Here is a 27,195-nt window from a genome sequence, read left to right as displayed (position 1 = left end):
GTCGCCGGTGCTACGTAGATCACAGCGATGGACTCGACCGCCTGATAGACTTGACCTGTAAATATACTTGTTTTAAATATTGTCAGTCACTTCACCCCACGGGACTCTTTTAAAAAAAAGGAGGGGTGCATATGGTAAACCATATATATGTTGTAACTGGGTTAACTGTCTGGACATGCCCCTCTGCTGACTGCCCCTGTGCTCCTCCCACAGACCCCTGAATAAAGGTGATTTCACCCTGCTCCTCTCTCTCAGTCCAGGGGCAGACACTCAGCATGCTGGAAGTCATGTTTTACTGCGAATACAGGCCTTTCAGTATTTACCCTACTTCAGTCTTTTGGAATAATTGAAGGTGCATCAGTCTTATAGTCTTAACACCAGTCTATAGTCAAAACCAACAGTTCCGTTCAAAGAAAGGTAATACAATGCAATGGGCGTTGCCTTCTGCTGTGGCGTAGGTGGGCAAACTAACACTCGGAGTCTGAATAAAACATCTCCAACATCATTTAGATAGGACACTGTATCACAGGAAGGCTACACCCTGTAACATGGATAATCAATTTTCAGTGCGGTGCAAGCCTTTGAGGGCAAGATGCGCCCTGTAACATGAATATACCATGTTCTCGTGTGGCGGCGAATCGCAGTGCGGGAGAATATTCCGAGCCGGTGCGAAGCGCAGCGAGCTCGCCCTGTACTATGAATGGTCAAGCACCCCTGTGACAGAGAGACGTCGATGTTGATTTATCCCCTCTCATGGGTTCGAGGGAAGGGTCCGCCCGATTTTCAGAACGCTGAATAAGTAATATGTGCGGATGAATGTTGCGTTATTGGTTTATGCCGGCTGCGGGTGGAGTCTGTCAATCTTTTGCATTTTAAAACGCCTCAGACCGAGCGCTGGCGGTAAAGTAAGCAGAGCGGGGTTTAAAATTTAATCTGTCCTCTCTGGAAGATGGCGGAGGCGCTCGGGGTGGCCGACACCCGCAGACTGCACAGCAAACCGCAGGATCTGAACGATGCCTACGGTCCCCCCAGCAATTTCCTAGAGATCGACATCTTCAACCCGCAGACCATCGGCGTCGGGAGGAGCAAGTACACCACTTACGAGGTCCGAATGAGGGTGAGTGTTCCGCCTCTGTCCTGCACAGCCGGGCAGGGCTGGAAATCGAGCCCGAGGCTTCCGCTGTGGCCTTCATTCTTTCTCCAGACCATGGCAGTCTTTTGCCTCTGTGGGAAAGATGTTTTATTTTTGGGAGAATGAACGTAGGGTCATTCCTACTGACAAAACAACATTATCTGTACAAATGTATATTTGGCGTTTCTACATTAATTTAGGCATTAAAACAACCAAATGTAGGCTCCCGAGTGTTATTTTCTGTATTGCAATGTCTGCTTTCCGTTTATGCCTTTATATAACCGCATACGTTTTATTTGTAAGGGCGGGTCAATTAGCGAGTTGATCTTGTAACTTTTTCATGGTTTATTCTCAGCATTAGCTATAGAGATTTCTAGAAGGACCAAACAATCTCCTGTAAAATCTAACGTTAGTTTACGTCGCTGACAGGCGGTATGTATTGTCGTTCCAATCACTTAACTTTCTGGTGAATGGAGACATATCTTAGAAGAATTCCTGCTATTCGAAGAATGGACTGAAGGTGCAAATATGTCTAATAATTCAAGATTCTTTAAATGGCATTCACGACATTTGAAAGTAAATTGCGCAGAGCACCGCTAGATGCTTTATAGAAAGGTCTGTGGTCTGATTATATCGTGTTTATCTCAACTGTCAAAATTTGTTTTTGGTCCTAGTTCTCGTTTTGCGAAATCCCGTTTTTTAAGTAAAACGTGGAATTGTAAAACTGTATCTCATAGTGTATTTTATTTTGGGCTTTACTGAGGAGAGTTTAACAATTGAAATGTAGAAAACAGCTTCACTATTGGATAAACAGCACAGATGCTATCCTGCAGCATGGGAAGGTATTAATAAAGTGGTGTGTCAGAAAATGATGTTGCCTTCATTTGTTCATCTGAATTTTCTGTGCAAAGTATGTATATGAGATATTGCATTGGAAGTGATTTTTTTAAAAAAAATCTGTCAAATGAGTATGGAAATATCTTAGACCTGTTATTTAGGTGGATGTAGTTACTTCCAAACTGATTTTCTTGAGTGTTTTGTTCCTAATGCCTGGGGGGGGGGGGGGGATCTGTGGTGCTGACCTGAGTTTTGCTTAAGTGTTAGTAATTTTTCTATCCAGATTCTGCTGAAACACTAGGAAATAAAGGCTGTATAGCAACTCCTACCTGAGAAGCAACTTGGATCCACTCCAATTTGGTGCAACAAGTCCACAGCAGGTGCCATTTCATTGGCTGTTCACTCAACCCTGGAACAGCTGGACAACAAAGATACATACATCAGGATGTTCTTTATGAACTACAGCTTGGTATTCAATACCACCATCCCTTCAAAACAAAACAATAAACTTCAATACCTCCGTGTGCAATTGGATCCACGATTTCCTCACTTGCAGATTCTAGTCAGTTTGGATTGGTAACAACCTCTCCACAATCATCAGAACTGGTGCACCACAAAGCTGTGTACTTAGCATCCTGCTCTATTTGCTTTATACTTATGACTGTGTGGGTAAGCACAGCTCCAATTCCATGTTTGCTGGTGACACCATTGTTGTAGGCCAAATCAAAGGCGGTGACTAGTCTGCATTTAGGAGGGAGATTGAAATCTGGCTGAGTGGTGCCATAATAACAACCTCTCACTCAATGTCAGCAAGACCAAGGAGCTGATTATTGACATCAAGAGGAGGAAACCAGCAGTGCATGAGCTAGTTCTCTTCTGAGGATCAAGGTGAAGAGGATCAGCACTTCCAGTTCCTTCTTGTTGTTTGAAGTGCTGTCCTGGCCCAGCACGCAAGTGCAATTATGAAGAAAGCATGGCAATACCTCTACTTCCTTTTGTGAAGATTGACATCTAAAACTGTGACAGATGTCTATAGATGTGTAGTGGAGAGTATATTGACTGGCTGCCTCACAGCCTGGTATGGAAACACCCTTTCCTTTGACTGAAAAATCGTACAATTAGTAGTGGATATGGACCAGTCTATGGGTAAAGCCGTCCCCACCGTTGAGCACACCTACACAGAACATGAAAACGGCATCCATCACCAGGGATCCCCACTCCCAGCTCATGCTGTCTTCTCCATACTGTCTTCAAGAAGAAGGTTCTGGACCCTCAGGACTCTCCAGCAGGTTCAGAAACAGTTATACCCCACAATCATCAGGCTCTTGAACCAATGGGGATAACTTCACTCAACACAAACAAGAGAAAATCTGCAGATGCAGGAAATCCAAGCAACACACACAGTGCTGGAGGAACTCAGCAGGCCAGACAGCATCTGTGGAAAAGAGCATAGTCGACATTTTGGGATGAGACCCTTCGGCAGGACTGGAGAAAAAAGATCTGAGTCAAAGGGTGGAGGGAGAGGAGGAAGAAACACAAGGTGATAGATGAAACAGGGGGGTGGTAAAGTAAAGAGTTGGGAAGTTGATTGGCGAAAGAGATACAGGGCTGGAGAAGGTGGAATCTAATAGGAGAGGACAGGAGGCTACGGAAGAAAGAAAAAGGAGGGAGGAGTGATAGAGGGAGGCAATTGGCAGGCAAGGAGCTAAGGAGAGAGGGAAATCACTGTAAGACCCAACATAGATTGGAAGACCGCTTCGCCAAACATCTTCACTCCATCTGCCAGAAGTAGAGGGATCTCCCAGTGATCTCATTTTAATTCCACTTCCCAATCCTATTCCGACATGCCCATCCATGGCCTCTACTGTCACGATGAGGCCACACTCTGGATGGAGGAGCAACAGTTTGTATTCCATCTGGGTAGCCTCCAACCTGATGGCATGAACATTGATTTCTCAAACTTCCGGTAATGTGCACCCCCACCTCTCCACCATTTCCCATTATCATTTCCCTCTCTGTCTCCTTATCTCCTTGCCTGCCCATTGCCTCTGTCTGGTGCTCCTTCCCCCTCCCCCTTTCTCCGTCCCTGTATGTCTTTCACCAATTAACTTTCCAACTCTTTACTTCACCCCTCCTCCTGGTTTTACCTATCATCTTGTGTTTCTCTCTCCCCTCCCGTCCCTTTACCCTGACTCCTCATTTTTTTTCTTCAGTCCTGCTGAAGGGTCTCAGCCTGAGACGTCGACTGTACCCTTTTTTCCATTGATGCTGCCTGACCTGCTAAGTTCCTCCAGTGTTTTGTTTATGTAACTTCACTTGTTCAATGACTGAACTGTTCTCACAACCTGTGGACTCACTTTCAAGGACTCTTCATCTCAAGTTCTCGTTTATTTATTTGTGTTTGCATTTACACCTTGTCACTTGCACACTGTCTGAGTGCTCAAGATGGTGCGGCATTTCATTGATTCTATTACAGTTATTATTCTATTCTGAATTTATTGAGTATGCTCATACGAAAATGAATCTCAGGGTTGTAAATGGTGACATATGTACAAACCCCATTTCCAGAAAAGTTGGGATATTTTCCAAAGTACAATAAAAACAAAAATCTGTGATGTGTTAATTCATGTGAACCTTTATTTAACTGACAGAAGTACAAAGAAAAGATTTTCAATAGTTTTACTGATAAACTTAATTGCATTTTGTAAACATACACAATTTTAGAATTTGATGGCTGCAACACACTCAACAAAAGTTGGGACAGAGGCATGTTTACCATTGTGTTACAACACCTTTCCTTTTAATAACACTTTTTAATCGTTTTGGAACTGAGGATACTAATTGTAGTAGATTTGCAATTGAAAATTTTGTCCATTCTTGCTTGATATAAGACTTGAGCTGCTCAACAGTCCGTGGTCTCCGTTGTCTGATTCTCCTCTTCATGATGCACCATACATTTTCAATAGGAGATAGATCTGGACTGGCAGCAGGCCGGTCAAGCACATGCACTCTGTGTCTACAAAGCCACGCTGTTGTAGCCCGTGCAGAATGTGGTCTGGCATTGTCCTGCTGAAATAAGTATGGACGTCCCAGGAAGAGACGTCGCCTTGATGGCAACATATGTCTCTCTAAAATCCTAATATACGCTTCAGAATCAGTGGTACCTTCACATACATGCAACTCACCCATGCCGTGGGCACTGATGCACCCCCATACCATCACAGATGCTGGCTTTTGCACCTTTCGCTGATAACAATCTGGATGGTTGTTTTCATCTTTGGCACGGGGAACTGGACGCCTGTTTTTTCTGAAAACTAGCTGAAATGTGGACTCACCTGACTACAGCACACGGTTCCACAGTCTTTCTGTCCATCTGAGATGAGCTCGGGCGCAGAGAACTCACCGGCGTTTCTGCATAGAGTTGATGTATGGCTTCCTCCTTGCGTAATACCGTTTCAAGTTGCAATTCTGGATGCAGCGATGGACTGTGGTTTTCCGAAGTACTCCCAAGCCCAGGTGGCTATAATTGTCACAGTAGCATGACTTTTCTGTGCACTTTTCAATCATATTTTAACTCTGTCGCAACTTTTGTTGAGTGTGTTGCAGCCATCAAACTCTAAATTTGTGTATGTTTACAAAATACAATCAAGTTGGTCAGTAAAACTATTGAAAATTTTTTTGTACTTTTGTCAGTTAAATAAAGGTTCACGTGAATTAACATATCACAGATTTTTGTTTTTATTGCATTTTGGAAAATATCCCAACTTTTCTGGAAATGGGGTTTGTACTTTCAACTTTGAAATCTGAAGAACTTACTGAACCCTGGGTAAGGATTCATGGGAGTAACTTGCTGAAACATTTTAGCAGCACCAATCAGACTTGGGGGCTGGGGGTGGGGTGGAATACTAGCTATGCTCAGCAGGTCTGTTATCTGCAAAGAAAGATTTGACCTTTTCACCATGCTAAAGGAGTTCTACAGGGTACATCCTACAGAACTGTTCATGATGTAATCTACAGCTGTTAAATACCTGGCTGCTAGATTATCCTAGCTTTTAAAGGTATGCAAGTAATGACAAAATGACTGGTTAATGTTGATGAAATGGCTAAAACTCAGACTCCTGCTCTTGCCTCAGCAATTGTTCATGGTGACACTCTTAACAAGTTTGTGGCTTTTGTTGGTGTGAAAGTTGAGACTGCTTTAAGTGAAGGACATGAATGAGACCATTGGTATAAATCTTCCACAGGAGAGTGAGTTTACTCATTGAGATACTATCCTAAAGCTCATCAATTAGGACCTATTTAGTCATTGATCTTAATAATGAAAAATACTATTCAAGTATTGTTTGAATGATTTGTATGTTTTTAAATGAATTTCGCTATACCATTCATAGTAATTCAAATGGCCTTGGTCTAGCTGAGTATGGCTTTCAAAGCCACTTATCTGTCTTGGAATAAAACGTTTACGCCATGACTTTGCTTAAAGCTAGAATTTTGACCTACATGCTACTTAACCAAAGAATACATCAAAACCTGTGGTCAGTTACTATCATATGCTTATTTTTTTTATATATGACAAATGGACCCATGAAGGAAGGTCACAATTAAGATGGAGATACTAAAAACAAAAGTAGAGTGACTAATTCAGAGGTGCATCAAGCAAATGGCACCATGATAGAATCTCAGACTATCTTCCCCCCCCCCCCCAACCTTATTCTGGTTTCTGCCCCTTTTCTTTCCAGTTTTGAAGGTCTTGGCCTAAAACATCAAATGTTTATCCCTCTTCTTAGATGCTGCCTGACCCACTGAGTTCTTCAGGGTTTGGTTTACTTGATTGGGTGCACAAAGTTTGGCAGCAACTCGAGTGCAATGGCTGTCAGCTAATGATAATCAATGTAATATCGCCTTAAACAGTTGTGGTCCTGTTGCAGGAGATGTATGCTGGTGATTTTATACAGGAGAAAGGAATTGATGTTAAAGGGCCTTTTATTCCAAACTCCTACAGCTGGCTCTGACTACTGTCTTCATTTAAGGTAGGGGTAGCCAGTCTGGGGTCCACAGACTCCTCTGTTAATGATAAGGCTCCATGGCATAAAGGTTAGGAACCCCTGCTCAAAGGGCCTCTCTACTCCAGTTTCTGTCTCTGCTGTGACAAGATTCTCTACACCATTGCCTTTTGCATGTGTAGGGACAACAATGATTGTAGTCTCATTTCACTGAGTGGTGCTTTGTGTCTGAATTTCTAAACCACTAAATTTTGAATAATCTGTAATCCCCAAACACAATTCAACTAAGTGACTATTGCTTGAATATATTCAGTTTCCCTATTGTTGCTTTTAGTAATTGGCTACTTTGTTATATTTGCGGTGACTTTATTGATAGCTGAAAGGGTGGAAAAATTTCTCGTGTAAGAATTTCAAGATCCAGATATTTCTGGCAAAATATTCAGTAGAAATTTCAAGAAAATCATTTGGACTTGTTGGTATGTTTTGTCTACTTGCCATTGTAAACAGTAATTGTTATCAGGCTGGAAGTGCGTTTTTAAAAATACTGAATTTTGCTTTGCCAGAAGGTACATAAATTAAAGTTGACTTTAAATGGCTTCAGACTTGCTGCTGTTTTATTGTTTCCATCTGCTGGAATAATGTATACTTCTCAATTGCAAAACATCATGATAAGGACATGAGCCCAAAGGTCTGGAAATATACCAGCCATTGGAGAAACTTGTTAATGGCACTAGTGGTGTGTTTGAAGCTAATGGTTGTTGGCAACATGTGGCCATGTAGACATTCTCAAATAGTTTTTTGCTGTGCCTATGTGATTCTTCCCACCCCCCCCACCCCCGAAATCTTATTTTTTTTTAAAAAATTGGTCACTACTTCCATATTCCAGTTTTATAACAAAAATACAATGACAAGTAGCTTTTACTATACCTTGCCTCGGTGTTCTTGCACACTTTTCCCCAACACCTCACTTTGCAAAATGGTGTGCCTCAAGAAAAGGCATCTGTCCTTGCAAGCTGCTATTGCACTTTAGCCTTTTTAAGAATACTTAAACATGTTGCTTGCTTAATCTTGCCCCTCTTCCTTTGCTTTGTATTTAAGCAATTTGCAAAGTATGCATGGTCATGAGATATCTACTAAAAAAATATACAATCCTACTGTGCCTTTACTGTAATCCCTATGAATTGTTACTACTTCAGTGATTGTTTAATCCATCAGATTGGGACTGACTTGATCCAGCGATATTTTCCCTCTGACACTGTTGCACATTTACCTCAAGTTCTGTGGAGCTCTAAATTTAGCTGTATCACCTTTTCTTGCTGCCTTGTGGCTTTTCATCTTTAGATAACTAATTCAAAGTTTATAATTAGCATTTGGCTCTATCGTCGTCATCATCATCATCATCATCAGGTGCCATGCCCAGTTTGAGCTTTGTCTGCCATGGCCCACACACTTCTGTTTCGGGTCAAGTGGATCAATTCATTGGTATTCATTTCCAGTTCTCTGGCTGCTTTCTCCATCATCATTTGTCTTTGTCTTCCTCTTGCTTTCTTCCCTTCAATCTTTCCCATAATGACCATGCATTCTAACTCCTCTTTTTGTGTTTGCTCTGTTCATGATATCCTTGTTAGACTTTCTTTGCATCCTCCTCAAAAACCACATCTCTGCTGCTACAATTCGTTTCCTCATGTTACCAGATATTGTCCAACATTCTGAGCCATGTAACATAATTGGATAAATGTTAACATTTCAGTACTCTGAGGTGGGTTGTCATGTCTAGTTTAGTATTGGTCAGTATACTCTTCATTCTCGTAAAGGTGTCTTTTGCCATCCCTATTCTTCTTTTGATGTCTATGTTGCACCTGCCATGTGACGTCACTCAGCTTCCTAAGTAGCAAAAGTTTTGTAATTGTTTTATGTCTTCCCCGTTTATTCTCAGCCTGCAGATAGGATTCTCCTTTTTCGATATCACCATACATTCTGCCTTTTTGTAATTGATAAACTCATTTCTGCACTTCCTTCAACAATTTTATCAATTAAGTTTTGTAGTTCTTCCTCCGTACTTGCAATTAACACAGTGTCATCTGCATATCTGAAATTATTGATTCCCAAGATGTTTCTTATCTTTTTATAATACTAGACAACCGGGTGACTCATTGGGGCACCTTTTGGGAGAAAGGTAGTGCAGTGTGATGTGATGTGCTTTGGAAATTAAAGAAGAAGTAGTCAGTGTATTAAAGAAGAAAGACGCGTAGCAAGACAAATATTGCTCCTCGTTTAACAAAGGACTCTTTTTATGACCACATCTCTCGCAATAATTAATCTGTGCCACATATTGTCGAGTTGATCTTTCCTTTTCTCCTCTGTCTCTTCCTCTCTCCTCCTTCTCTGCCTGTTTTTGTCATTCTGGAGACACACAGCCCTTTCATCCTTCATCTCTTCTACCATTTGTTCTTTCTCTCTGATCCTGGAGTCGTGCGGCCCTGGCCTGATTGGATTCTTGTTCTGTCCTCCGCCTGTGCCTATTGTTGTCATTTTGGAGACGTGTATGCCTGACCTCCTCTGTCTCGTCTTCTCTCATCTTTTTTGTCCTGAATCTTTGATCCTGGAGTTGTGCGGCCCTGGCCTCATCTGATTGTTGTTCTCTCCCTCTCCTTGCTGCTTCCCAACGATGTTTGGCGTCATCTCTTGACCATAATGTCCCTTTTCTTTTTCTACACAACATAATTAGGCTATCCATATATTTTTACCCTAATGCGTGATAGAAGATAGGAAGCAGTAACACCAAAGCCTCCAAGATGCTGTTGTTTCTTGATGATGTGGTTGGTGCTCTCCTAAATGGACGTGATAGCCCTGCCCTTTTGCTGCGGTTGGTGTGGCTGCTGTGAGCATCGTGAGGTGCTGCTGAGGCTGGTCGTGCGCATGCGTTGGGCTGTGGCGTCGCGGTCTCCATGGAAGGTGGAAGTGGCTCTGTGAGCATCGTGAGGTGCTGCTGAGGCTGGCCGTGCTCATGCGTCGGGCTGTTGCATCCTGATTTCCATGGTGGCCGATCGGGTCTTGGGTGAAAGGCAGCTTGTTGATTTTTGGCGAATGAGCAATTTTATACGAATATATAACCCTGAACTTTGCTTGCATTCTGTAAGTTAGCGCATTTTAATTCAATTTAGCCGAAAAAAGTGCCGCTGTAATGCAGCTAATTGAAGGTGACAAACAGACAGACAGAGCATGAGAGTTTTAGTATATAGATTGTTTCACTGTACACACTAAATAAATCAGGGGAGAAAACACACCATGGTCTAACGCCTCTCTTGATTTTCGTAAACTGACTCACTTCTCCATCTACTCTTACAGTGGCAGTTTGTTCCCAGTACAGATTTCTGATTAGGCAGAGGTCTTTCAAATCTAGATCTAGAGTTTTCTGTAATATTTCAAATGACTTACTGTGCTTCACTTTATCAAATACTTTTATGTAGTCGATAAAACAAACAAATCTTGCACTTGAATAGCTCGTTCTGATAGTATCCTTAACATCAATATAGCTGGCTCTATACATGTTTTAAAATTAAAATTTCCACAATCTGATTTCTGTTTCCAAGTGACCTTTCTTTTTAAAACATTCTTCAAGTGAAAACCTTCCACATCATTTAAACCTCAGTACATTGAGCCAAACTGCTCCACACCTTGGTATTTCTGACTGTTTTTCTGATTTTGCCCTCTAATCAGCTACATTGAAAAATCATTTTGGTCTGAAAGAGAACTGGTTATGTCTATTTAATTTGTACTTTCTGCTTTGGTTAAAGTTAACATAAAGGCCTGGTATGATTTTTAAGGATGCATTGACTGGGCCAGGAATAAGTCTTGCTTATCCATTTTAAAGCAAACAACAGACCATGGATTTTTATTTTCCATTCTCCAGGTTTATGTAGATACTGATATCTTTGCTTGGGAGGTGAGATGGATGTACAATGAGATTTTGTCAGATGTTGTTTGGATACATCTATTTTCTGACCCAGGAATGGTGGACTTTGTGCTTCAATTCATGATTCTTCCTGTTCCATTTTGTATATGACATATACCTTTTGTCACTATGGTTATTTGTGTGTATTCTGTGATGTCTAATGTGGAAATGCTCTACATTATTTAAACTTATTAGAATATTCATTTTCTGAAGTAATTTCCAAACTTTGCAGGAAACAATAGAATCCATTTGAAATATTATTTTATTGTACTTGCGAGAACTTGAATATCCACTTGGTATGGCACCAGTTCTGAGTGAGATTGAAAATGGACTTTGCAGTCTGGCTAGAACAATGTCTCTTTGTCAGACAGGTTTAAACAATTGTGTTCTTGTACAGTAATTTAAGATAGTGTAGGTTCTGAAGTTTTCTTTTAAAAGACTTGCTGGCATGTCTAGAGTGATTTTAAGAATTGAAATTGGACATTATGATTGGGCATATTACACCCTCCAGTGCTTGTGCGAAAAGTGGGGAGATTCAAAGTTCAAATTAAATTTATTATCTAAGTGCACATGTGTCACCATATACAACCCTGAGATTAATTTTCTTGTGTGCATACTCAATAAATCCATAATGGAATCAATGGAAGTCTGCAGCAACTTGAATGTTCAAACAGTGTGCAAAAGACATCAAACTGCAAATACAAAAGTAAAATAATAATATAAATACTGAGAACACGAGAGGAGTCCTTGAAAGTACATTCATAGGTTGTGGGAACATTTCAGTGATGGGACAAATGAAGTTCAGTGAAGTTGTCCTCTTTGGTTCAAGAGCCTGATGGTTGAGGTGTATTAACAGTTTCTGAACCTGGTGGTGTGGGTCTTGAAGGTGCTACAGGAGCTTCTTGATGGCAGCACAGAGAAGAGAGCATGGCCTAGGTGGTGGGGATCACTGATGGATGTTGCTTTCCTGGACAACTCTCTGTGTAGAGGTCATTACGTTTAAAGCATTCTGACTGATTTTTTTAAAATCCCAAAACATGTGTCCTTGGCTCCATAAAGTACAGTTTAAAATTTTATCTACCCAAATTTGAATTGGAGTTTATAGTGTATATTAAAAAGACTTAATTTAAGTGGACATTATAATGATCAATTTAAAGAAATGCCACTTTAAAATCTGTTGGCTTGAACTCTATACTGCTGCAATGTCTAGTGTATTTGCATGGATCTCAAAGGCCAAGTTGAGTTTATTGTCATATGCATAAGTACTTGTGTATATCGCTGCAGTCAGAATCTTGCAGTAGCATCACAGAAGCTGGATTCACAAGAAAACTATTAAGAGATGGCATCACTATTGCTTGACTACCTACAATGAGCAGTTTTCCTTAACTTTTTTATTCAAGGTTTGCCTGTATTTTCAGAAGACCTTTGAGGTGCTGCAAGATAAGATCCCATGGCATTACAGGGAAGTTACTAGCGTGGGTGGAGCATTGGCTGGTTGGCAGAAAGCAGAGTGGGAACAAAGGGATGCTATTCTGGCTGGTTGCCAGTTACCAGTGGAGTTCCGCAGGGGTCGATGTTGGGAATGCTGCTTTTTACGATGTATCTCAATGATTTGGACTACAGTGTTAACGGACTTGCGGCTAAATTTGCTGCTGATACAAAGGTAGGTGGAGGAGCGGGTAATGTTGAGGAAACAGAGCCTGCAAATGAAATACAATGTTGGAAACTGTATGGTCATGCACTTTGGTGGAAGAAATAAACAGGCAGACTATCACAGGTTTCCCCCGCCATCCGAAGGTAGAGCGTTCCTATGAAACGGTTCGTAAAGCCGAAATGTCGTAAAGCGAAGAAGCAATTACCATTTATTTATATGGGAAAATTTTGTGAGCGTTTGCAGACACAAAAATAACCTACCAAATCATGCCAAATAACACATAAAACCTAAAATAACAGTAACATATAGTAAAAGCAGGAATGATATGATAAATGCACAGCCTATATAAGGTAGAAATACTTCTCTACAGCGATTTGCCTGCACAGATCTCCGTAGTGAAAATCTCACGCAAGCGCTGTTGGCATAATCGTGCTCTCCAGTAACCTTTAAACTATGAAGCTGCCAAATCTACCAAATAACACGTAAAAATACACAGCCTATATAAAGTAGAAATAATGTATGTACCGTGTAGTATCACTTACCGGAATTGGGAAAACAGTGCCAAGCACACTGATGATGGTGTGTTAGACTGAGTCGTTGCAGGCTGGGTGGTGCAGTGGCCCCCACCCTCCGGGCTGCCGACCCGATACATTGCCGCGAAGAACGCAGCGGTAGCCAGCAGGCACCCAGCACATCTTTAAGAAAAAAGCCGAAATAAACATGCTAATTAATTAGGTGCTGCTCGGCACATAAATGTCAGCGCAGATCAGAGGCGATTGCCAATTGCATCGCCTCTGATCTGGGCCGACAATTACGTCCTAGGCGGCACCTAATTAATTAGCAGGTTTAGTTGGGCTTTTTTCTTAAAGATGTACTGTGTGCCTCCCGGCTACTGCTGCGTTCTTCGCGAATCGGTACAGTATCTGTCCAGGGCCTGGGTGTTGGGGTGGTGGGACACGGGGGTGTCATCTCATTGTCGATCAGGGCAGGCAGCTCATCTTCTCCTATTACTGCCCACCTCGATGTCAAAGGTTGAGGTTCGTCGTCTGCTGTGGCTGATGTGGAAGGCTTGCTTGACTGCTGAGCCTCGCACATTTTTCTATTATAGAGTTGTTTGTAAGCACTCAAACCGTCCTGCAAATATCCCCTAAACCTACATACCCTTTCAAAATTAAAGTCGTACTTTATCATTGCAGCGAAAATCTCATGCAGTTGCTTCACTTTCTGCATTCGGTTTTGATTGTTATCCTTACCTCTTCCAATTGCATCAGCTCTTCATCTATCAGTTCTTGGTCATGGGATGCCAAAACCTCTTCAACATCATCTTCGTCAACTTCCACAAGTCAAACTCACTTTGTCCTTGCTTCGTTCACCACGATCGAAACGCTTAATTATGTCTAGTTTTACGGTAAGTGTAACACCCTTATGAGCTCTTTCAGGCTTTTCCAACACCTTAGAACTCACCTTGCTAATGGCTGCTCAATGCAATGTATTAAAGCAATGCCGTTCCGAATCCAGGGGAGAGCGGCTGCTCAGGGCACGTGCTGCCTTTTATCGCGCGCTGATTTTTGTAATTGCGCGCTGCCTTCCTTCATAACAGTGAAAACACCTTCTGAAAGCAAAAACGGTACTAACGTAGGTCTTTCGTAACAGTGAGGTTTCGTAAAGCGAACGTTCGAAAGGTTAACCTCCAGGTTGAGTTGGTTGTGAAGAAGGTGAATGCAATGTTCAACATTGCTGTACAACATTCATTTCTAGAGGTATAGAATATAAGAGCAGGGATGTGATGTTGAGGCTCTATAAGGCACTCATGAGACCACACTTGGAGTATTGTGTGCAGTTTTGGGCTCCTTATTTTAGAAAGGATATACTGGCATTGGAGAAGGTTCAGAGAAGATTCACGAGTGATTCCAGGAATGAAAGGGTTACCGAATGAGGAACATCTGGCAGCTTTTGGGCTGTATTCCCTGGAGTTCAGGAGAATGGGGGGGATCTCATAGAAATATTCCGAATGTTAAAAGGCCTGAACAGATTAGATATGGCAGTTATTTCCCGTGGTAGGGGAGTCTAGGGCAAGACGGCACAACATCAGGATTAAAGGATGTCCTTTTAGAACTGGGATGCGGAGAAATTACTTTAGTTAGAGGGTGGTAAATCTGTGGAATTTGTTGCCACGAGCTGCTGTGGAAGCCAAGTGATTGGGTGTATTCAAGGCAGAGGTAGGTTCTTGATTAGCCAGGGTATCAAAGGGTATGGGGTGAAAACGGGAGTGGGAATGACTGGAAGAATTGGATCAGCCCATGATTGAATGGAGGAGCAGACTCGATGGGCCGAATGGCTTACTTCTGCTCCTCTATCTTATGGTCTTATGATTTTGCAGTCAGTAAATGTCATCTTTCATTGATTATGGAAGAAAATGACTTGCAAATCAGGATTTCCTTTTCCTGTATTGTTAATCTGATGAGTAGTAACGGTCAGGTCATCAAGCAGGGCAAACAATCACTTGCATTGAAGTTTTCTCTAAACAGCAAAGCTGATTGTATGTTTTTTGCAGGATCATAATCATTCCTTAAGATTTGATGTACTTAAAACCTGATTTTTTTTGGGTCAAAATGGCATGAAGAAATTGTCATTAAAAATTACAGTCTGAGATTACAAGCCATTGCGGGTAGTTGGAGATGGCAATAATGCAGGCATTGCCAACTGATACTTCTGTTCTACACTTGTCAAACCACTCTGAACATAATGTGCCGATTAGGTAGGGATTGTTTGTCCTTAGCTGCTGCAAAACAGCAGTGTGAAATATTGGCTAATCCTTCCATTGCTAGTTAAAGTCCAAGTAATTTGTATTGATTTTGTGTCTGCTGTGTTGATTTTGTAACTTAACTGAAAGAGGATGCTACCTTGCAGTTCCATATTTAATCCATGGGGCGTTTATCCAGAATTGTTTTGTACATTTACATACTTTACTACCGGTTTTTAACTGCACTTGGAAATCCAAAATTATGCAACCCTGTCCAGGGGTCTGCGCCACTATGAAAGTCTTCATGTCTGAAAATTAACTCCCATTCTTTAAATCTAGGATAAGGATGTTGATCTTTCCTACTCATTCACAAGCTACAATGGCATGCAAAAGTTTGGGCACCCCAGTCAAAATTTCTGTTACTGTGAATAGCTAAGTGAGTAAAAGATGACCTGATTTCCAAAAGGCATAAAGTTAAACATGACACATTTCTTTAATATTTTAAGCAAGATTACTTTTTTTATTTCCATCTGTACGGGGTCTTTCTTTTTTGTTAAATTTAAAATGGCTTCTCTTGTTATGTTATACTGGGGAATGCTGAGAAAGTCTCTAGCTAGACAGTTGCTTGGGTTAATACAGACAGCAGGGTGCTATTAACCAATGGGTGGTCATGTATCGTTTTGTTTTCGGATACCATGCTGTATCATATGACTGGAGATGGGGTTTTTGCAGGGAGTCGGAGGAGAGACGGGGAGGACGGCGGACGGGGGTTTTTGGCAGGGAGTTGGAGGAGAGACAGGGAGGACGGTGGACGTGCGGAAAGGCTCCAGTCGGTCACTCCGGGTGGTCCCGAGCCGTGAGTCGACAGGATCCGGGTAGTTGTCAGGAATCGATTGAGCTCTAACGGTAGCACGCAAAGAACTTGGACTTTGATAAGTCTTGGAGCCTTTTTTTTTCATTACTTTCCTCTCTGTATCAAATTTATATTAATGTCATAGAATTAGTAATATCTATAAAGTGTACTTGTTAAAATTTACTGGGTGTGCTGGCTGATGATTGTGATTGATTCGGACGGCGACCAACCCTGTGGGGAGTGTTGAGGCAGCTGCTGGGCGGGATTTCCCCTAGACATATACAAGCCAATATAACGGAACGTTACACATCTTTTATAGTTTCAAAATAACAAAAAAGGAAAAGGGCCTGAAGCAAAAGTTTGGGCACCCTGCATGGTCAGTATTTAGTAACACCCCCTTTGGCAAATATCACAGCTTGTAAACGCTTTCTGTAGCCAGCTAAGAGTCTTTCAATTCTTGTCTGGGGGATTTTCGCCATTTCTTCCTCGCAAAAGGCTTCTAGTTCTGTGAGCTTCTTGGGCCGTCTTGCATGCACTGCTCTTTTGAGGTCTATCCACAGATTCTCGATGATGTTTAGGTCGGGGACTGTGAGGGCCATGGCAAAACCTTCAGCTTGCGCCTCTTGAGGTAGTCCATTGTGGATTTTGAGGTGTGTTTAGGATCATTATCCTATTGTAGAAGCCATCCTCTTTTCATCTTCAGCTTTTTTACAGATGGTGTGATGTTTGCTTCCAGAATTTGCTAGATTTAATTGAATTAATTCTTCCCTCTACCAGTGAAATGTTCCCCGTGCCACTGGCTACAACACAAGCCCAAAGCATGATCGATCCATCCCCCGTGCTTAACACTTGGAGAGGTGTTCTTTCCATGAAATCCTGCACCCTTTTTTCTCCAAATATACCTTTGCTTGTTGCGGACAAGTTCTACTTTAACTTCATCAGTCCACAGGACTTGTTTCCAAAATACATCAGGCTTGTTTAGATGTTCCTTTGCAAACTTCTGATGCTGAATTTTGTGGTGAGGATGCAGGAAAGGTTTTTTTTCTGATGACTCTTCCATGAAGATCATATTTGTGCAGGTGTCGCTGCACAGTAGAACAGTGTACCACCACTCCAGAGTCTGTTAAATCTTCCTGAAGGTCTTTTGCAGTCAAACAGGGTTTTGATTTGCCTTTCTAGCAATTCTACAAGCAGTTCTCTCTGAAAGTTTTCTTGGTCTTCCAGACCTCAACTTGACCTCCACCATTCCTGTTAACTGCCATTTCTTAATTACATTATGAACTGAGGAAACGGCTCCCTGAAAATGCTTTGCTATCTTCTTATAGCCTTCTCCTGCTTTGTGGGCATCATTTATTTTAATTTTCAGAGTGCTAGGCAGCTGCTTAGAGGAGCCCATGGCTGCTGATTGTTGGGACAAGGTTTGAGGAGTCAGGGTATTTATTAAGCTTTGAAATTTGCATCACCTGGCCTTTCCTAACGATGACTGTGAACAAGCCATAGCCCTAACAAGCTAATTGTGTGAGACCTTGGTAAAAGTTATCTGAGAGCTCAAATCTCTTGGGGTGCCCAAACTTTTGCATGGTGCTCCTTTCCTTTTTATCACTCTAAAATTGTATAGAACAAAAATAATACACTAATGTTGCTTAAAATGTTGAAAAGAATGTTTCATCTTTAACTTTATCACTTTTGGAGATCAGTTCTTCTACTCAACTATTCACAGTAGCAGAAATTTTGACCAGGGGTGCCCAAACTTTTGCATGCCACTGTATTGCTGGAAACTTCTGCGTGGAATGCCCATTCCTAATGATCCCTTGAGTAGTTCATTTGGATACTTGTAGCTCATCTTCAACTTTCATGTTATAGGCTTGAAGTTGCATTGGCTGCTGTAGCAAAAGATGCTGAAATCTAGTGTAACAATCTGCTGGAGAACCTCAACGGGTTGAGCAGCAACTTTTTTTTAATGTGGGAGCAGGCGTGGTGTTGGAGGAAGCAAGTGTTGCTTTTTCAGGACAAAACCCTGTGTCGGGACAATTTATTCCCCCAATACAATTTGCTTTAATTTCTTGCAGATTGTAGTGGTAAAATACTAGTGTATAACCTGGCAAACAACAGGAATTCTGTATGTCTTTGCAATGGAGTTCGATGTGAATTTGAATTGCCAACCATCCGCAGGATTTGAATTTGTTTCCAGATCTCAGTTTGTAAATACTACTCTGCAATGCCCAATAATGCTATATCCAGTCCTTAAGTTTTTCCATTTTGTTCCAGCCTGGTGACTACGGAGAGACTGGGAATTAAGGGGGGAGAAAACATAGTATTTATATTTATCTGCAAGTGTTTGGAATTGTGGAGTACTACAATGCAGAAACAGGCCTATCAGCCCATCTAGTTCATGCCAAGATGTTACTCTGCCTAGTCCTATTGGCCTGACACTGGACCATAGCCCTCCATTTTCTCTTTAAGTGTTGCAATTAAATCCTCTCTGTCTAAATAATTCTATATCCTGTCTCTGATTAATGAATGGCAAAGCAAAAGTGAAAAGCAAAACTATTTTTGTCAAAAAGGCCTGTTTTGCATAGGCATGTAAAATGAATTCCTTATCTCAAAGTATTCTGGTTCTGCTGGCTCTCTTGCATGAGGTAAGTATATTATGGCATCTGTGCCTGTGTCTATTTGCATCAGTTGAAGTTTTAGCAGGAACCTTTCTCTTCTCGAAAGTCAATGGCATGACCCATATTTGTCATCCTACATTAACAAGAGTATGAATTCATGCAGAAATTTTCTTAACACTGAAAATCAGGCCTTGAACACAGTGAGAAACTGGTTTACAATGATGGAAATGTGATTGGAAGAAAGCAGAAATTCTTTGTTCTTTCCTCATGGTATCCATACTGCGAATTGAGCGACAGATTCAAGATGCTTGAGATACTGTAAGGTAGCTGGGCAGGCACCGGGAAAATGACATTGCATGTGTAGTGGAAGAAGGAATTTGAAAGCTGACTTCTCACTTGTTTGACAGTGTAAACTTGTCAAAGCTGAGTGCATGATAATTAATTAGAAATTATTTACAGTAGCTGAGGTCAATCAAGTTTGAGGAAATAGATGAAAATTGCCTGAGTAGAAGTGATGGTAGGTTGAAAGGAGCTGGCTTTTGACAAATTAAAGCTGGAGATCTTGGTGCAGATGTTTTCTCGAGAACAAATCTGGATATTCTTGTGGAATAAGAGTGAAAAAGGAATTTAAAATCTGGTGTAATCCATCTTCCTCTCCCCTGTCCCCACACTAATTTCTGCATTGCATATTTCAACTCTGGAATTTCTGCCTCAAATACTGATGTTGCCTCACTTTGCAATTGTTTTTATGGAGTAATAACCCAGGTGATTAAGCCCTGCAGCAGAAAGATAAAAAGCAAATGTCGTTCAAATTTACTACTACCGTTGTGCTTTGTGGACCTAGTTTTGTATTGTCTGACAGTGTGTTCATTTGTAGACATAATTGTTCAGTACCATAACTTATTAAGTCTGTTGTACAAGTTGCAGAGTCTGATAGTTGAGGTGCTTTCTTTTGCATGTACATAGAGCTACTGTACATCACTAAAGTTCATTATCTGTCCTTTTGCAGACAAATCTTCCAATCTTTAAAATGAAGGATTCATGTGTACGCCGACGATACAGTGACTTTGAATGGTTAAAAAGTGAATTGGAGAGAGACAGTAAGGTAAAGGCTATTGACTTGAAGTGCATTGATTTATGGATCTCTTGCTGGTTTGTTAGATTTTATTCAGACTATTTGATATCAACTTTTTAAAACACTACAATCAAAGTGGTTTCAAAGCTCGTGCATTTGAATATCAATTACAAGCTTTATCTTTTAAATTAAGACTTTTTTTTAGAGACACTTTTAAAATAAACTCATCTTTAAACCATTCTCACAAACAGTGGCTTTTTGTTGAAGTATCAAAATGCTCTTAATGCTTGTTTGTGTATGCCCACTGCCTATGAAATAATTCTACCCTTTGGGTGCATACATGGGCTACAGAAATAATTATTTTGAAGCAATACTTTTGTAAAACAAAATTTGTGCAATCTGAAAAATGTCTGTCATTGCTTTAGCAGTGTAAATATGGTTGAAGTGAGCAAGGCAAGTGTTTTGATCAAAGCTTTCCATACTGATTTAGATACTTGATTTTTTTGTTAGAATAAGAATAATAAGATAGCGTGGTTTACAAGGTCTTTGTTATAAAGCTACTGAGGGATTTGTGGACGATTCAGATTATTGCCTTAAATATTCTGCACGATATTTGTGTATTGTATCCTATAAGTGGGAAAGTATGCATTTTAAAACTTGACTTGCCTGAATAGATTCATTTCTTAAATTTTTAGTTTCCTTTCTTTGTTGCAGATTGTTGTTCCACCATTACCAGGAAAAGCTTTGAAACGGCAACTTCCATTTAGAATGGATGAAGGAATTTTTGATGAGTCTTTTATTGAAGAAAGAAGAGTGGGATTAGAACAATTCATTAACAAGTAAATTCTTTGACTAATTCTACAAATCCTGACTGTTGAGAATTTAAAGTATCATTGACAAGACCAATGTTTATTGCTAATTACCCTCAAAGGTATTTGAGCCTTTTGAATTGGTACAATCCTTCACATTAAGGTACTGGGTAAGATGTTCCAGTATTTGGACCCAGAATCATAAAGCTCTGGTATTCCCAAATTGGGATGTTATGTGATTTGGAGGGAATCCTGCAAGTATTTTCACATGCATTATTCTGGGTGGTGTCATGGATTTGCTGGGTATAACCTAAATAAATAACTCTGCACTTTGTGCACCACACATATCACATGCCACTGACTGTCGGTAAATATTTGGGCTGGTGAGTGGGATGCCAGCCAAAAAGGCTTTAGTCTCAGTGATGAGCTTCTCAGGTTGATCTGAGTGGGAGAGTCCTCTATCATATTTCTGATGGGCTGTGTAAATGATAGACAAGGCAAGTGACCAGACCTCTGACAATGCAGGACTTTTCTGTGACCATTTATACATAGGGAATTATCTTTTCCTTCATTGTCATCCTAGTAATGTGTGGCTTTGTTTTTGTGGAAGTACAGGACACTTGGAAAGCTTCTTAGTGACTTGTTGCTTTTTTTTTATTTTGGTGAGCAATCTGAAAATTTGTCTCTGACCTGATTGCAACATCAGTATTACAAGGCCCATTATACTGCAATCTAAAGTCAAAATATTGTAAACTGGAGCGCATTTTTCAGAATTTGGCATTAAATTCAGTTGTGGCAACTGATTCATCTTCTAAATTTATCAGAAGAAAATTAAGTTTTGAAGTAGAAGGTGAAACATTCTTTGTTTTTTTAACACATTGTCAAAATGCTTACTTAAGAAGGAATTGATTAAAAATCAATTATGGGCAAAATGCAAGGATGGTTCCGACAAGGAGAAGGTGAAGTGGTTGTAGCATGAAATTTTGTAGCTTTTTAAAGTTGTGGAGAACTAGCATTAGCTTAATGATTCCAGTAACATGCATTATGGATCAAGGTTTCCAGAAGCCATTTTAATGGTGCCATAGAAAAGGTACCTAAGAAAATAGACAAAGCGCTAACAAAACAGCATAATGTCAAATTTCGTTTTGACAGGAAAAGACCCATTATCCGACGGGTGACTGCAAAAATCAGATGCAAAGGGATCTGGTGTCCTTGTGTATGGTTCACAAAGATTATGCCCTTGCAACAGAACGAGGGATACTAACAATTATTCTAGGAAAACTGAATACAAAAGTGGAGATCTTGTGCTTGGTTACATAAGGTATGGACATTGTGAGTTTGTACACTACGAGTACAGTACTTTCCTCATATCTGGGACTTGCAGTTATCTAAAATGGGCAGCCATTATTTTGAAACAGAATTTTTTTTGCAGTTCATGAGTCCTTGGAATGTTCTTCCTCCAAGTTGTGAATATGGAGTTCTTGAATATTAAGGCAGAGGTAGATGGTTTTACATTTCGATGGAAATGTATGTGGAGTGAACTTATGGATAAGTAAGCTACTCCTAATTCATGACTTTCATGTATCTAACTTTATTCTCTTTCTAGAATTGCCGGTCATCCGTTGGCTCAGAATGAACGCTGCCTCCACATGTTCTTACAAGAAGAATGCATTGATAGGAATTATGTACCTGGTAAAGTGCGTCAATAGGTCAGCTGGGTTCTTTGGTTTCTTCCTCACACACCCCCTCACCTCACTTCCAGTGAATTGCATTTATTTTTTACACTAAAATTATATGCATTTATAATCGCCTGTCTCTAACTTCAACCATTCTAGAGAACACAGGTTTTTCAGAATCATACATTTGCATTTTAAACACCTTGTGTGCTCTCCCAAGTTCTACATGTGAAATGTAGGTTCTGTAGTTCGGGATTCTTGGTTTGAGTTGGACTGAAAACATCAGATTGTTGAGGCTCCCCATTCCCCTTGTTGTGTTTCTACCCCAAGTCCATGATTTCACTTGAAAGGGAATGGCACCATTAAAGTTTGGTTTACTGACCTCCTGGAAGTCAAGTACAATTTCTAGTTTTTGTATGCTTGATTTGACTTGTTTAAGCTAGTTGTTCATATTGCAAAACTGTTAAGCTTGTGTGCCCTACAAAATATTTTCTGTTTTTGCTGGAGAACAATTTGCTGAAGAATCAAAGTTATTTCTAAAGCTTTAACCTTCAAGGTATCTTGGTAGATTCCACTGATTTGAGTACATGTGCTCTGATTTCTTCAACTTTTTCTGTCATGTGATGCACTGAATGGTTTTGTATGGGCTTGTAAAGGGTGATCCTCTTGGACCAGATTTTGAATTGTAAAAATGCCTAAACCCACAAATGATGAATTTTAAGTGCTTAAAACTGAGCCCTTGCCTACGGATAACTTGTGTTGATATCATACATTATAAAACTACTTTATTAAAGGGTTAATATGACTGAATGTTGACAACATATCTTTGAATTTATTTATTTTAGTCCCTTTTTGGCCAAAGGTTCTGAGGGCCAGTATATAATCTGGGATTTTCCTTAAGGAGATTAAGCATTGAATGTGCTGCAATTGTTCTTTAGTGTAGTTGGTGAGTTTTACACTTTATTGCAAAATGTACATAAGCTATGTAGTCTTAAGATGCATCTTCAACATCTTGGCAAGTAACATTGGGTAACTTCTGTTAAAGTGATTTTTGTTAAGTATTCAGTGACTTTTAATATTCAACATTCCTGTTTAATGAGCAATTGAATCCAAGACTAAAAGGATTGATGTTGGCAAGGAACCTCCTAGGAAAGGATTGAAATGTGATCTTTGGTTCCAACCATAAACTCTAAACTGTATCAGATTAATTTCTGGTTTCTCAATTTTTTTGCTCCTTTCCATTTTTTGCACTCTATAATTTTACACTTTGCTGATTCACTAGCGGTGCTGCTGCTTCAGCTTGAAATCATTGTACAGATCTTAGCACGGATTCTTTGTAATTGTGGTCTTTAGTTGGTTTGAGATGTAAGTGTGTTAAGCACTTGTATTCTGAAGGCCTCCAAAAGAAACATGGACATGCTCTCAACAGCTATTGCGTGTTGACTATTAATTTAAAAGTGAATAATCCTGTAACTATGCCAGGTAAATACAATGGCATTTGGTTAAGCCATCCAGTTAATAACATTTAAGTCCCAAAAGTTATTTGTAAGCAGACTCTGTATTTTAAATTACAATGCCAATTTAAAAATTAAAGTTACCATTGGTGTTAGCTTCAATCAATACCCTACTATTAAACTGCCATTTTTTTTTTTTGATTTCCATCTTTTCCCTCACCCACCCTCCCCAAACTCCAGATTCTCTCTGTGGACTTCTAATAGGGAAGCAAATCTGAGTCACCTGCAGTGCTTTGGATGGAAAGGCTGTTGACCTGAAGACAATTACAGTTGTTAGTCTTAATGCTTCTGCCATCCTACTGTTTTATTGTTTTACCTTTTTTTTTCTGGTTTCATTTGCTTTGCTATCCTGTTTGCTGCTTGTACTGGGTACTCTTGCATCAAACACTTCTTCTACAGTAGTAAATTGTAGCATTTAGAACTGAAGAGTTGTACATTCAGTAGTTAAAAGTGAAAGGCTTGACAAATGATTTCATCAGTTAGAGCAGATGGAGTGGGGATGTCTTCAAATACAGAAGACAAGCCAGTTTGGTGACCTAATTGCTGATTTTTGGGTGTATTCGTTAAACGTCTCCCATTTTAGGTGTTTGTCCCTTTCAATTGGAATGTGTGAAGTTTATTTAACAATTCAGTTGGAAATAAAATTCTCACTTTGTCCCAGCTTGGAATATAACTTTCACTAAGAACCTTGGAGTTGAGAGTTTTTGATGTATACTCCAAACCGAGGAACCGGAGCACTGAATGAAACTGCAGTGTAAGTAGGCAGGTCAAGCTATTGGCAGATTGGCAATGGAGAAACCCTAGGTTATACACAGCTGAAATGCAGTGATCAATTGCTTTATGAGGGTGAAGAACACAATGTACTGAATCTTTCGGTTCTGAGTGGGAGATGTTTATAATATTTCAGGACCAAATGGATTTGGAATATCCAAGTGATAACTGGATGTGGAGTAGTAATTGAAACAAATGTACAATACATTGGAACTGTTCAGTTTATACTTCTGGGAATAGTAAAGTTGATAACTCTGTATCTGATCTGTGAATGGGTATGCACTTGAAGATTGATTCTTTCAATATTGGGGTGATGCTTTAGAAGAATCTTTGCCAAAGATCAATGCGAAGTGCAGTCTGTTGCTGCCTCCAGAAACCAGAAATCAATCTGATTTGTTTTATTTAATGAGTAAACCGGCATGGAGCTGACAATTTAATCTTGATACTCAGCATTGTTGCCAATAATGTGCCCTCCTGACCTATTCAACACTTAAAACAAGAGTTTTCTGTAAATTCACTTTGTACTATTACATTGGTTTTATCTAGGTGCTTTTTGTGTCAGTGGGGAAAGGATTACTTACTATATTAAGCAGCTTTCTCTTAATCTAAACAGATGTGTCCACTTTTGCATTCATAATAAACCACTATAAAATCACAATTTGTGCTGGTCTTTATTTTTGTAACATGACTTGGGTTCACTATCACCGGAAATTCTTTGTGACAGGAGTACAGTTGCAAAAATTCCAATCAATCACAACGTAGTGCGAAAAGGGGAAAAAAAAACCTGATGCCAGAGGGGAAGAAGCTGTTTATGACAGTGTAGATCTTTAGGTTCATCTGGATGCTGATAAGAAGTTGTGTCTGGATGGTGAGGATCCTTAATGATGGATGAAAATGACCTTGATGGTGGGGAGAGCTGTGCCCACAGAGCTAGCTGAGTCTACAACCCTCTGTAGCCTCTTTCAATCCTATGCACTAGCACCTCCATTCCAGATGTTGATGCAACCATTCAGAATGCTCTCCACTGTACATCTACAGAAATTTGCAGTAGTCTTTTAGTGTATGCCAAATAACAAACCACTAATTAAGTAGAGCCTTGTGTTTTGCATCAGTGTTCGGTCTAAGACCGATCCTCTGATCTGTCTAAGAATGTAAAGATACTGGTTTAAACTTTGTGCAGTTAACAAATAGCATTCAACATGTAATATGTGCTTTAACCTGCTGTAATTTGGGATTATCACATGTCCGCCATGAGTTCACCTTTGGAGGGGAAAAAGCTGAAGAGTTGAAGTCTAAACTAGGAGCCAGTGAAATATGATAAACACTTAATGCATATGACTATTGTAATATTTTCTTTCATTAATACACTTAATTGTTTTATCAGCATTATTTCTAATTCAGAGTAAAATGCCCTGACACATAGTAAAATGTGTAATTCTCTTTTGCCACTACCTGCATACACAGCAAAACTTAAAACTGGCATGTTTGAGGCTTGGGTATTAGACTGACATTTTTTTTTTTGGGCATATTTACATACTAGAATAACATCCAATATTTGGATAGTATGGAGTATAATTTTCCAGTACAGCCAATAAGCTTCAAGGGAGCATGAGAGTTGGACCTTTGTAAAATAGTGTTATGGCAACCACCTTTTCTTCAATATCAGTAAAACAAAAAATACAGTTTCCTTCAGGAAGAGGTGCAGTGTACATGCTGCTGTGTGCATTGACAGTGTTGAGGTTAAGAGTTTAAAGTTCCTAGGAGTGAACATCACCAATAGTCTGGACATCATAGTCAAAAAGAGCTCACTAATTTTTTAACTTCCTCAGGATGCTGAAGAGATTTGGCATTTCCCTGTTGATTAACAATTTTTATCAATGGATCATAGCTTGGTATGACAACTGTTCTGCCTGTGATCAAAAGAAACAAATCAGCATGTGGGAGGGAGATTGAAAACCTGGCTGAGTGGTGCCATATCAACCTGTCACTGGATGGCAGCAAGACCAGTGTCATCATGAGCCAGTCCTCATCAGAGGATCAGCAACTTTTAAATTCTTAGGTGTTATCATTTCAGGGGATCTATCTGGAGCCCAGCACATAAGTGGAATTACAAAGAGAGCACAGCAGCACCTCTACTTCTTTGGGTATTTGAGAAGATATCATGCTGAATCAAAAGCTTTGACTAACACCTATAGATGTGTGGTGGAGAGTATATTGACTGGTTGCATCATGGTCTGATATGGATACACCAAAGCCCTTGAATGGAAAATCCTATAAAGTACTGGATACAGTCCAGTCTATCACAGGTGAAGCCCTTCCCACCATTGAGCATGTCTATATGGAGTGCTGTTGCAGAAAAGCAGCATTCATAGCAGAAATAAATCTAAGATAGTGAGCAATAAAGATGTCAGGAAAGACGGGCAGGTGATGGGGCAAATTTGTAGCCATTGGGATGAGTTGCAGTGCAATAAAGTTGCAGTGAAATCAAAGCGAAAAGTACCAAATACTGGTCTTAAGCTGTTATACTTAAATGCACGCAGCATAAGGAAAAAGGTGGATGA

General features: G+C 40.2%; 1 protein-coding gene across 2 annotated transcripts; it reads left to right on the top strand.

Moving 5' to 3' along the window:
* Positions 1-713: 713 nt before the first annotated feature.
* LOC140204308 (sorting nexin-12) lies at positions 714-25,292 on the top strand. 2 transcript variants are annotated; one of them, XM_072270921.1, is made up of 5 exons: positions 714-1,117; positions 19,799-19,894; positions 20,579-20,703; positions 22,280-22,382; positions 24,044-25,292. In XM_072270921.1, exons 1-4 carry the CDS (start codon positions 950-952, stop codon positions 22,380-22,382), a joined length of 492 nt encoding a protein of 163 aa, XP_072127022.1. In that variant the 5' UTR covers positions 714-949; the 3' UTR covers positions 24,044-25,292. The 2 variants fall into 2 exon arrangements, with proteins under 2 accessions (XP_072127022.1, XP_072127021.1); XM_072270920.1 differs by having other exon boundaries at positions 715-1,117; positions 22,280-25,292.
* The last annotated feature ends 1,903 nt before the right edge of the window (positions 25,293-27,195 follow it).

Source organism: Mobula birostris, chromosome 10, assembly GCF_030028105.1.
Source record: "Mobula birostris isolate sMobBir1 chromosome 10, sMobBir1.hap1, whole genome shotgun sequence".
In the NCBI taxonomy this organism is placed as follows: Eukaryota; Metazoa; Chordata; class Chondrichthyes; order Myliobatiformes; family Myliobatidae; genus Mobula; species Mobula birostris.
This window is presented reverse-complemented; position numbering and strand designations above follow the sequence as displayed.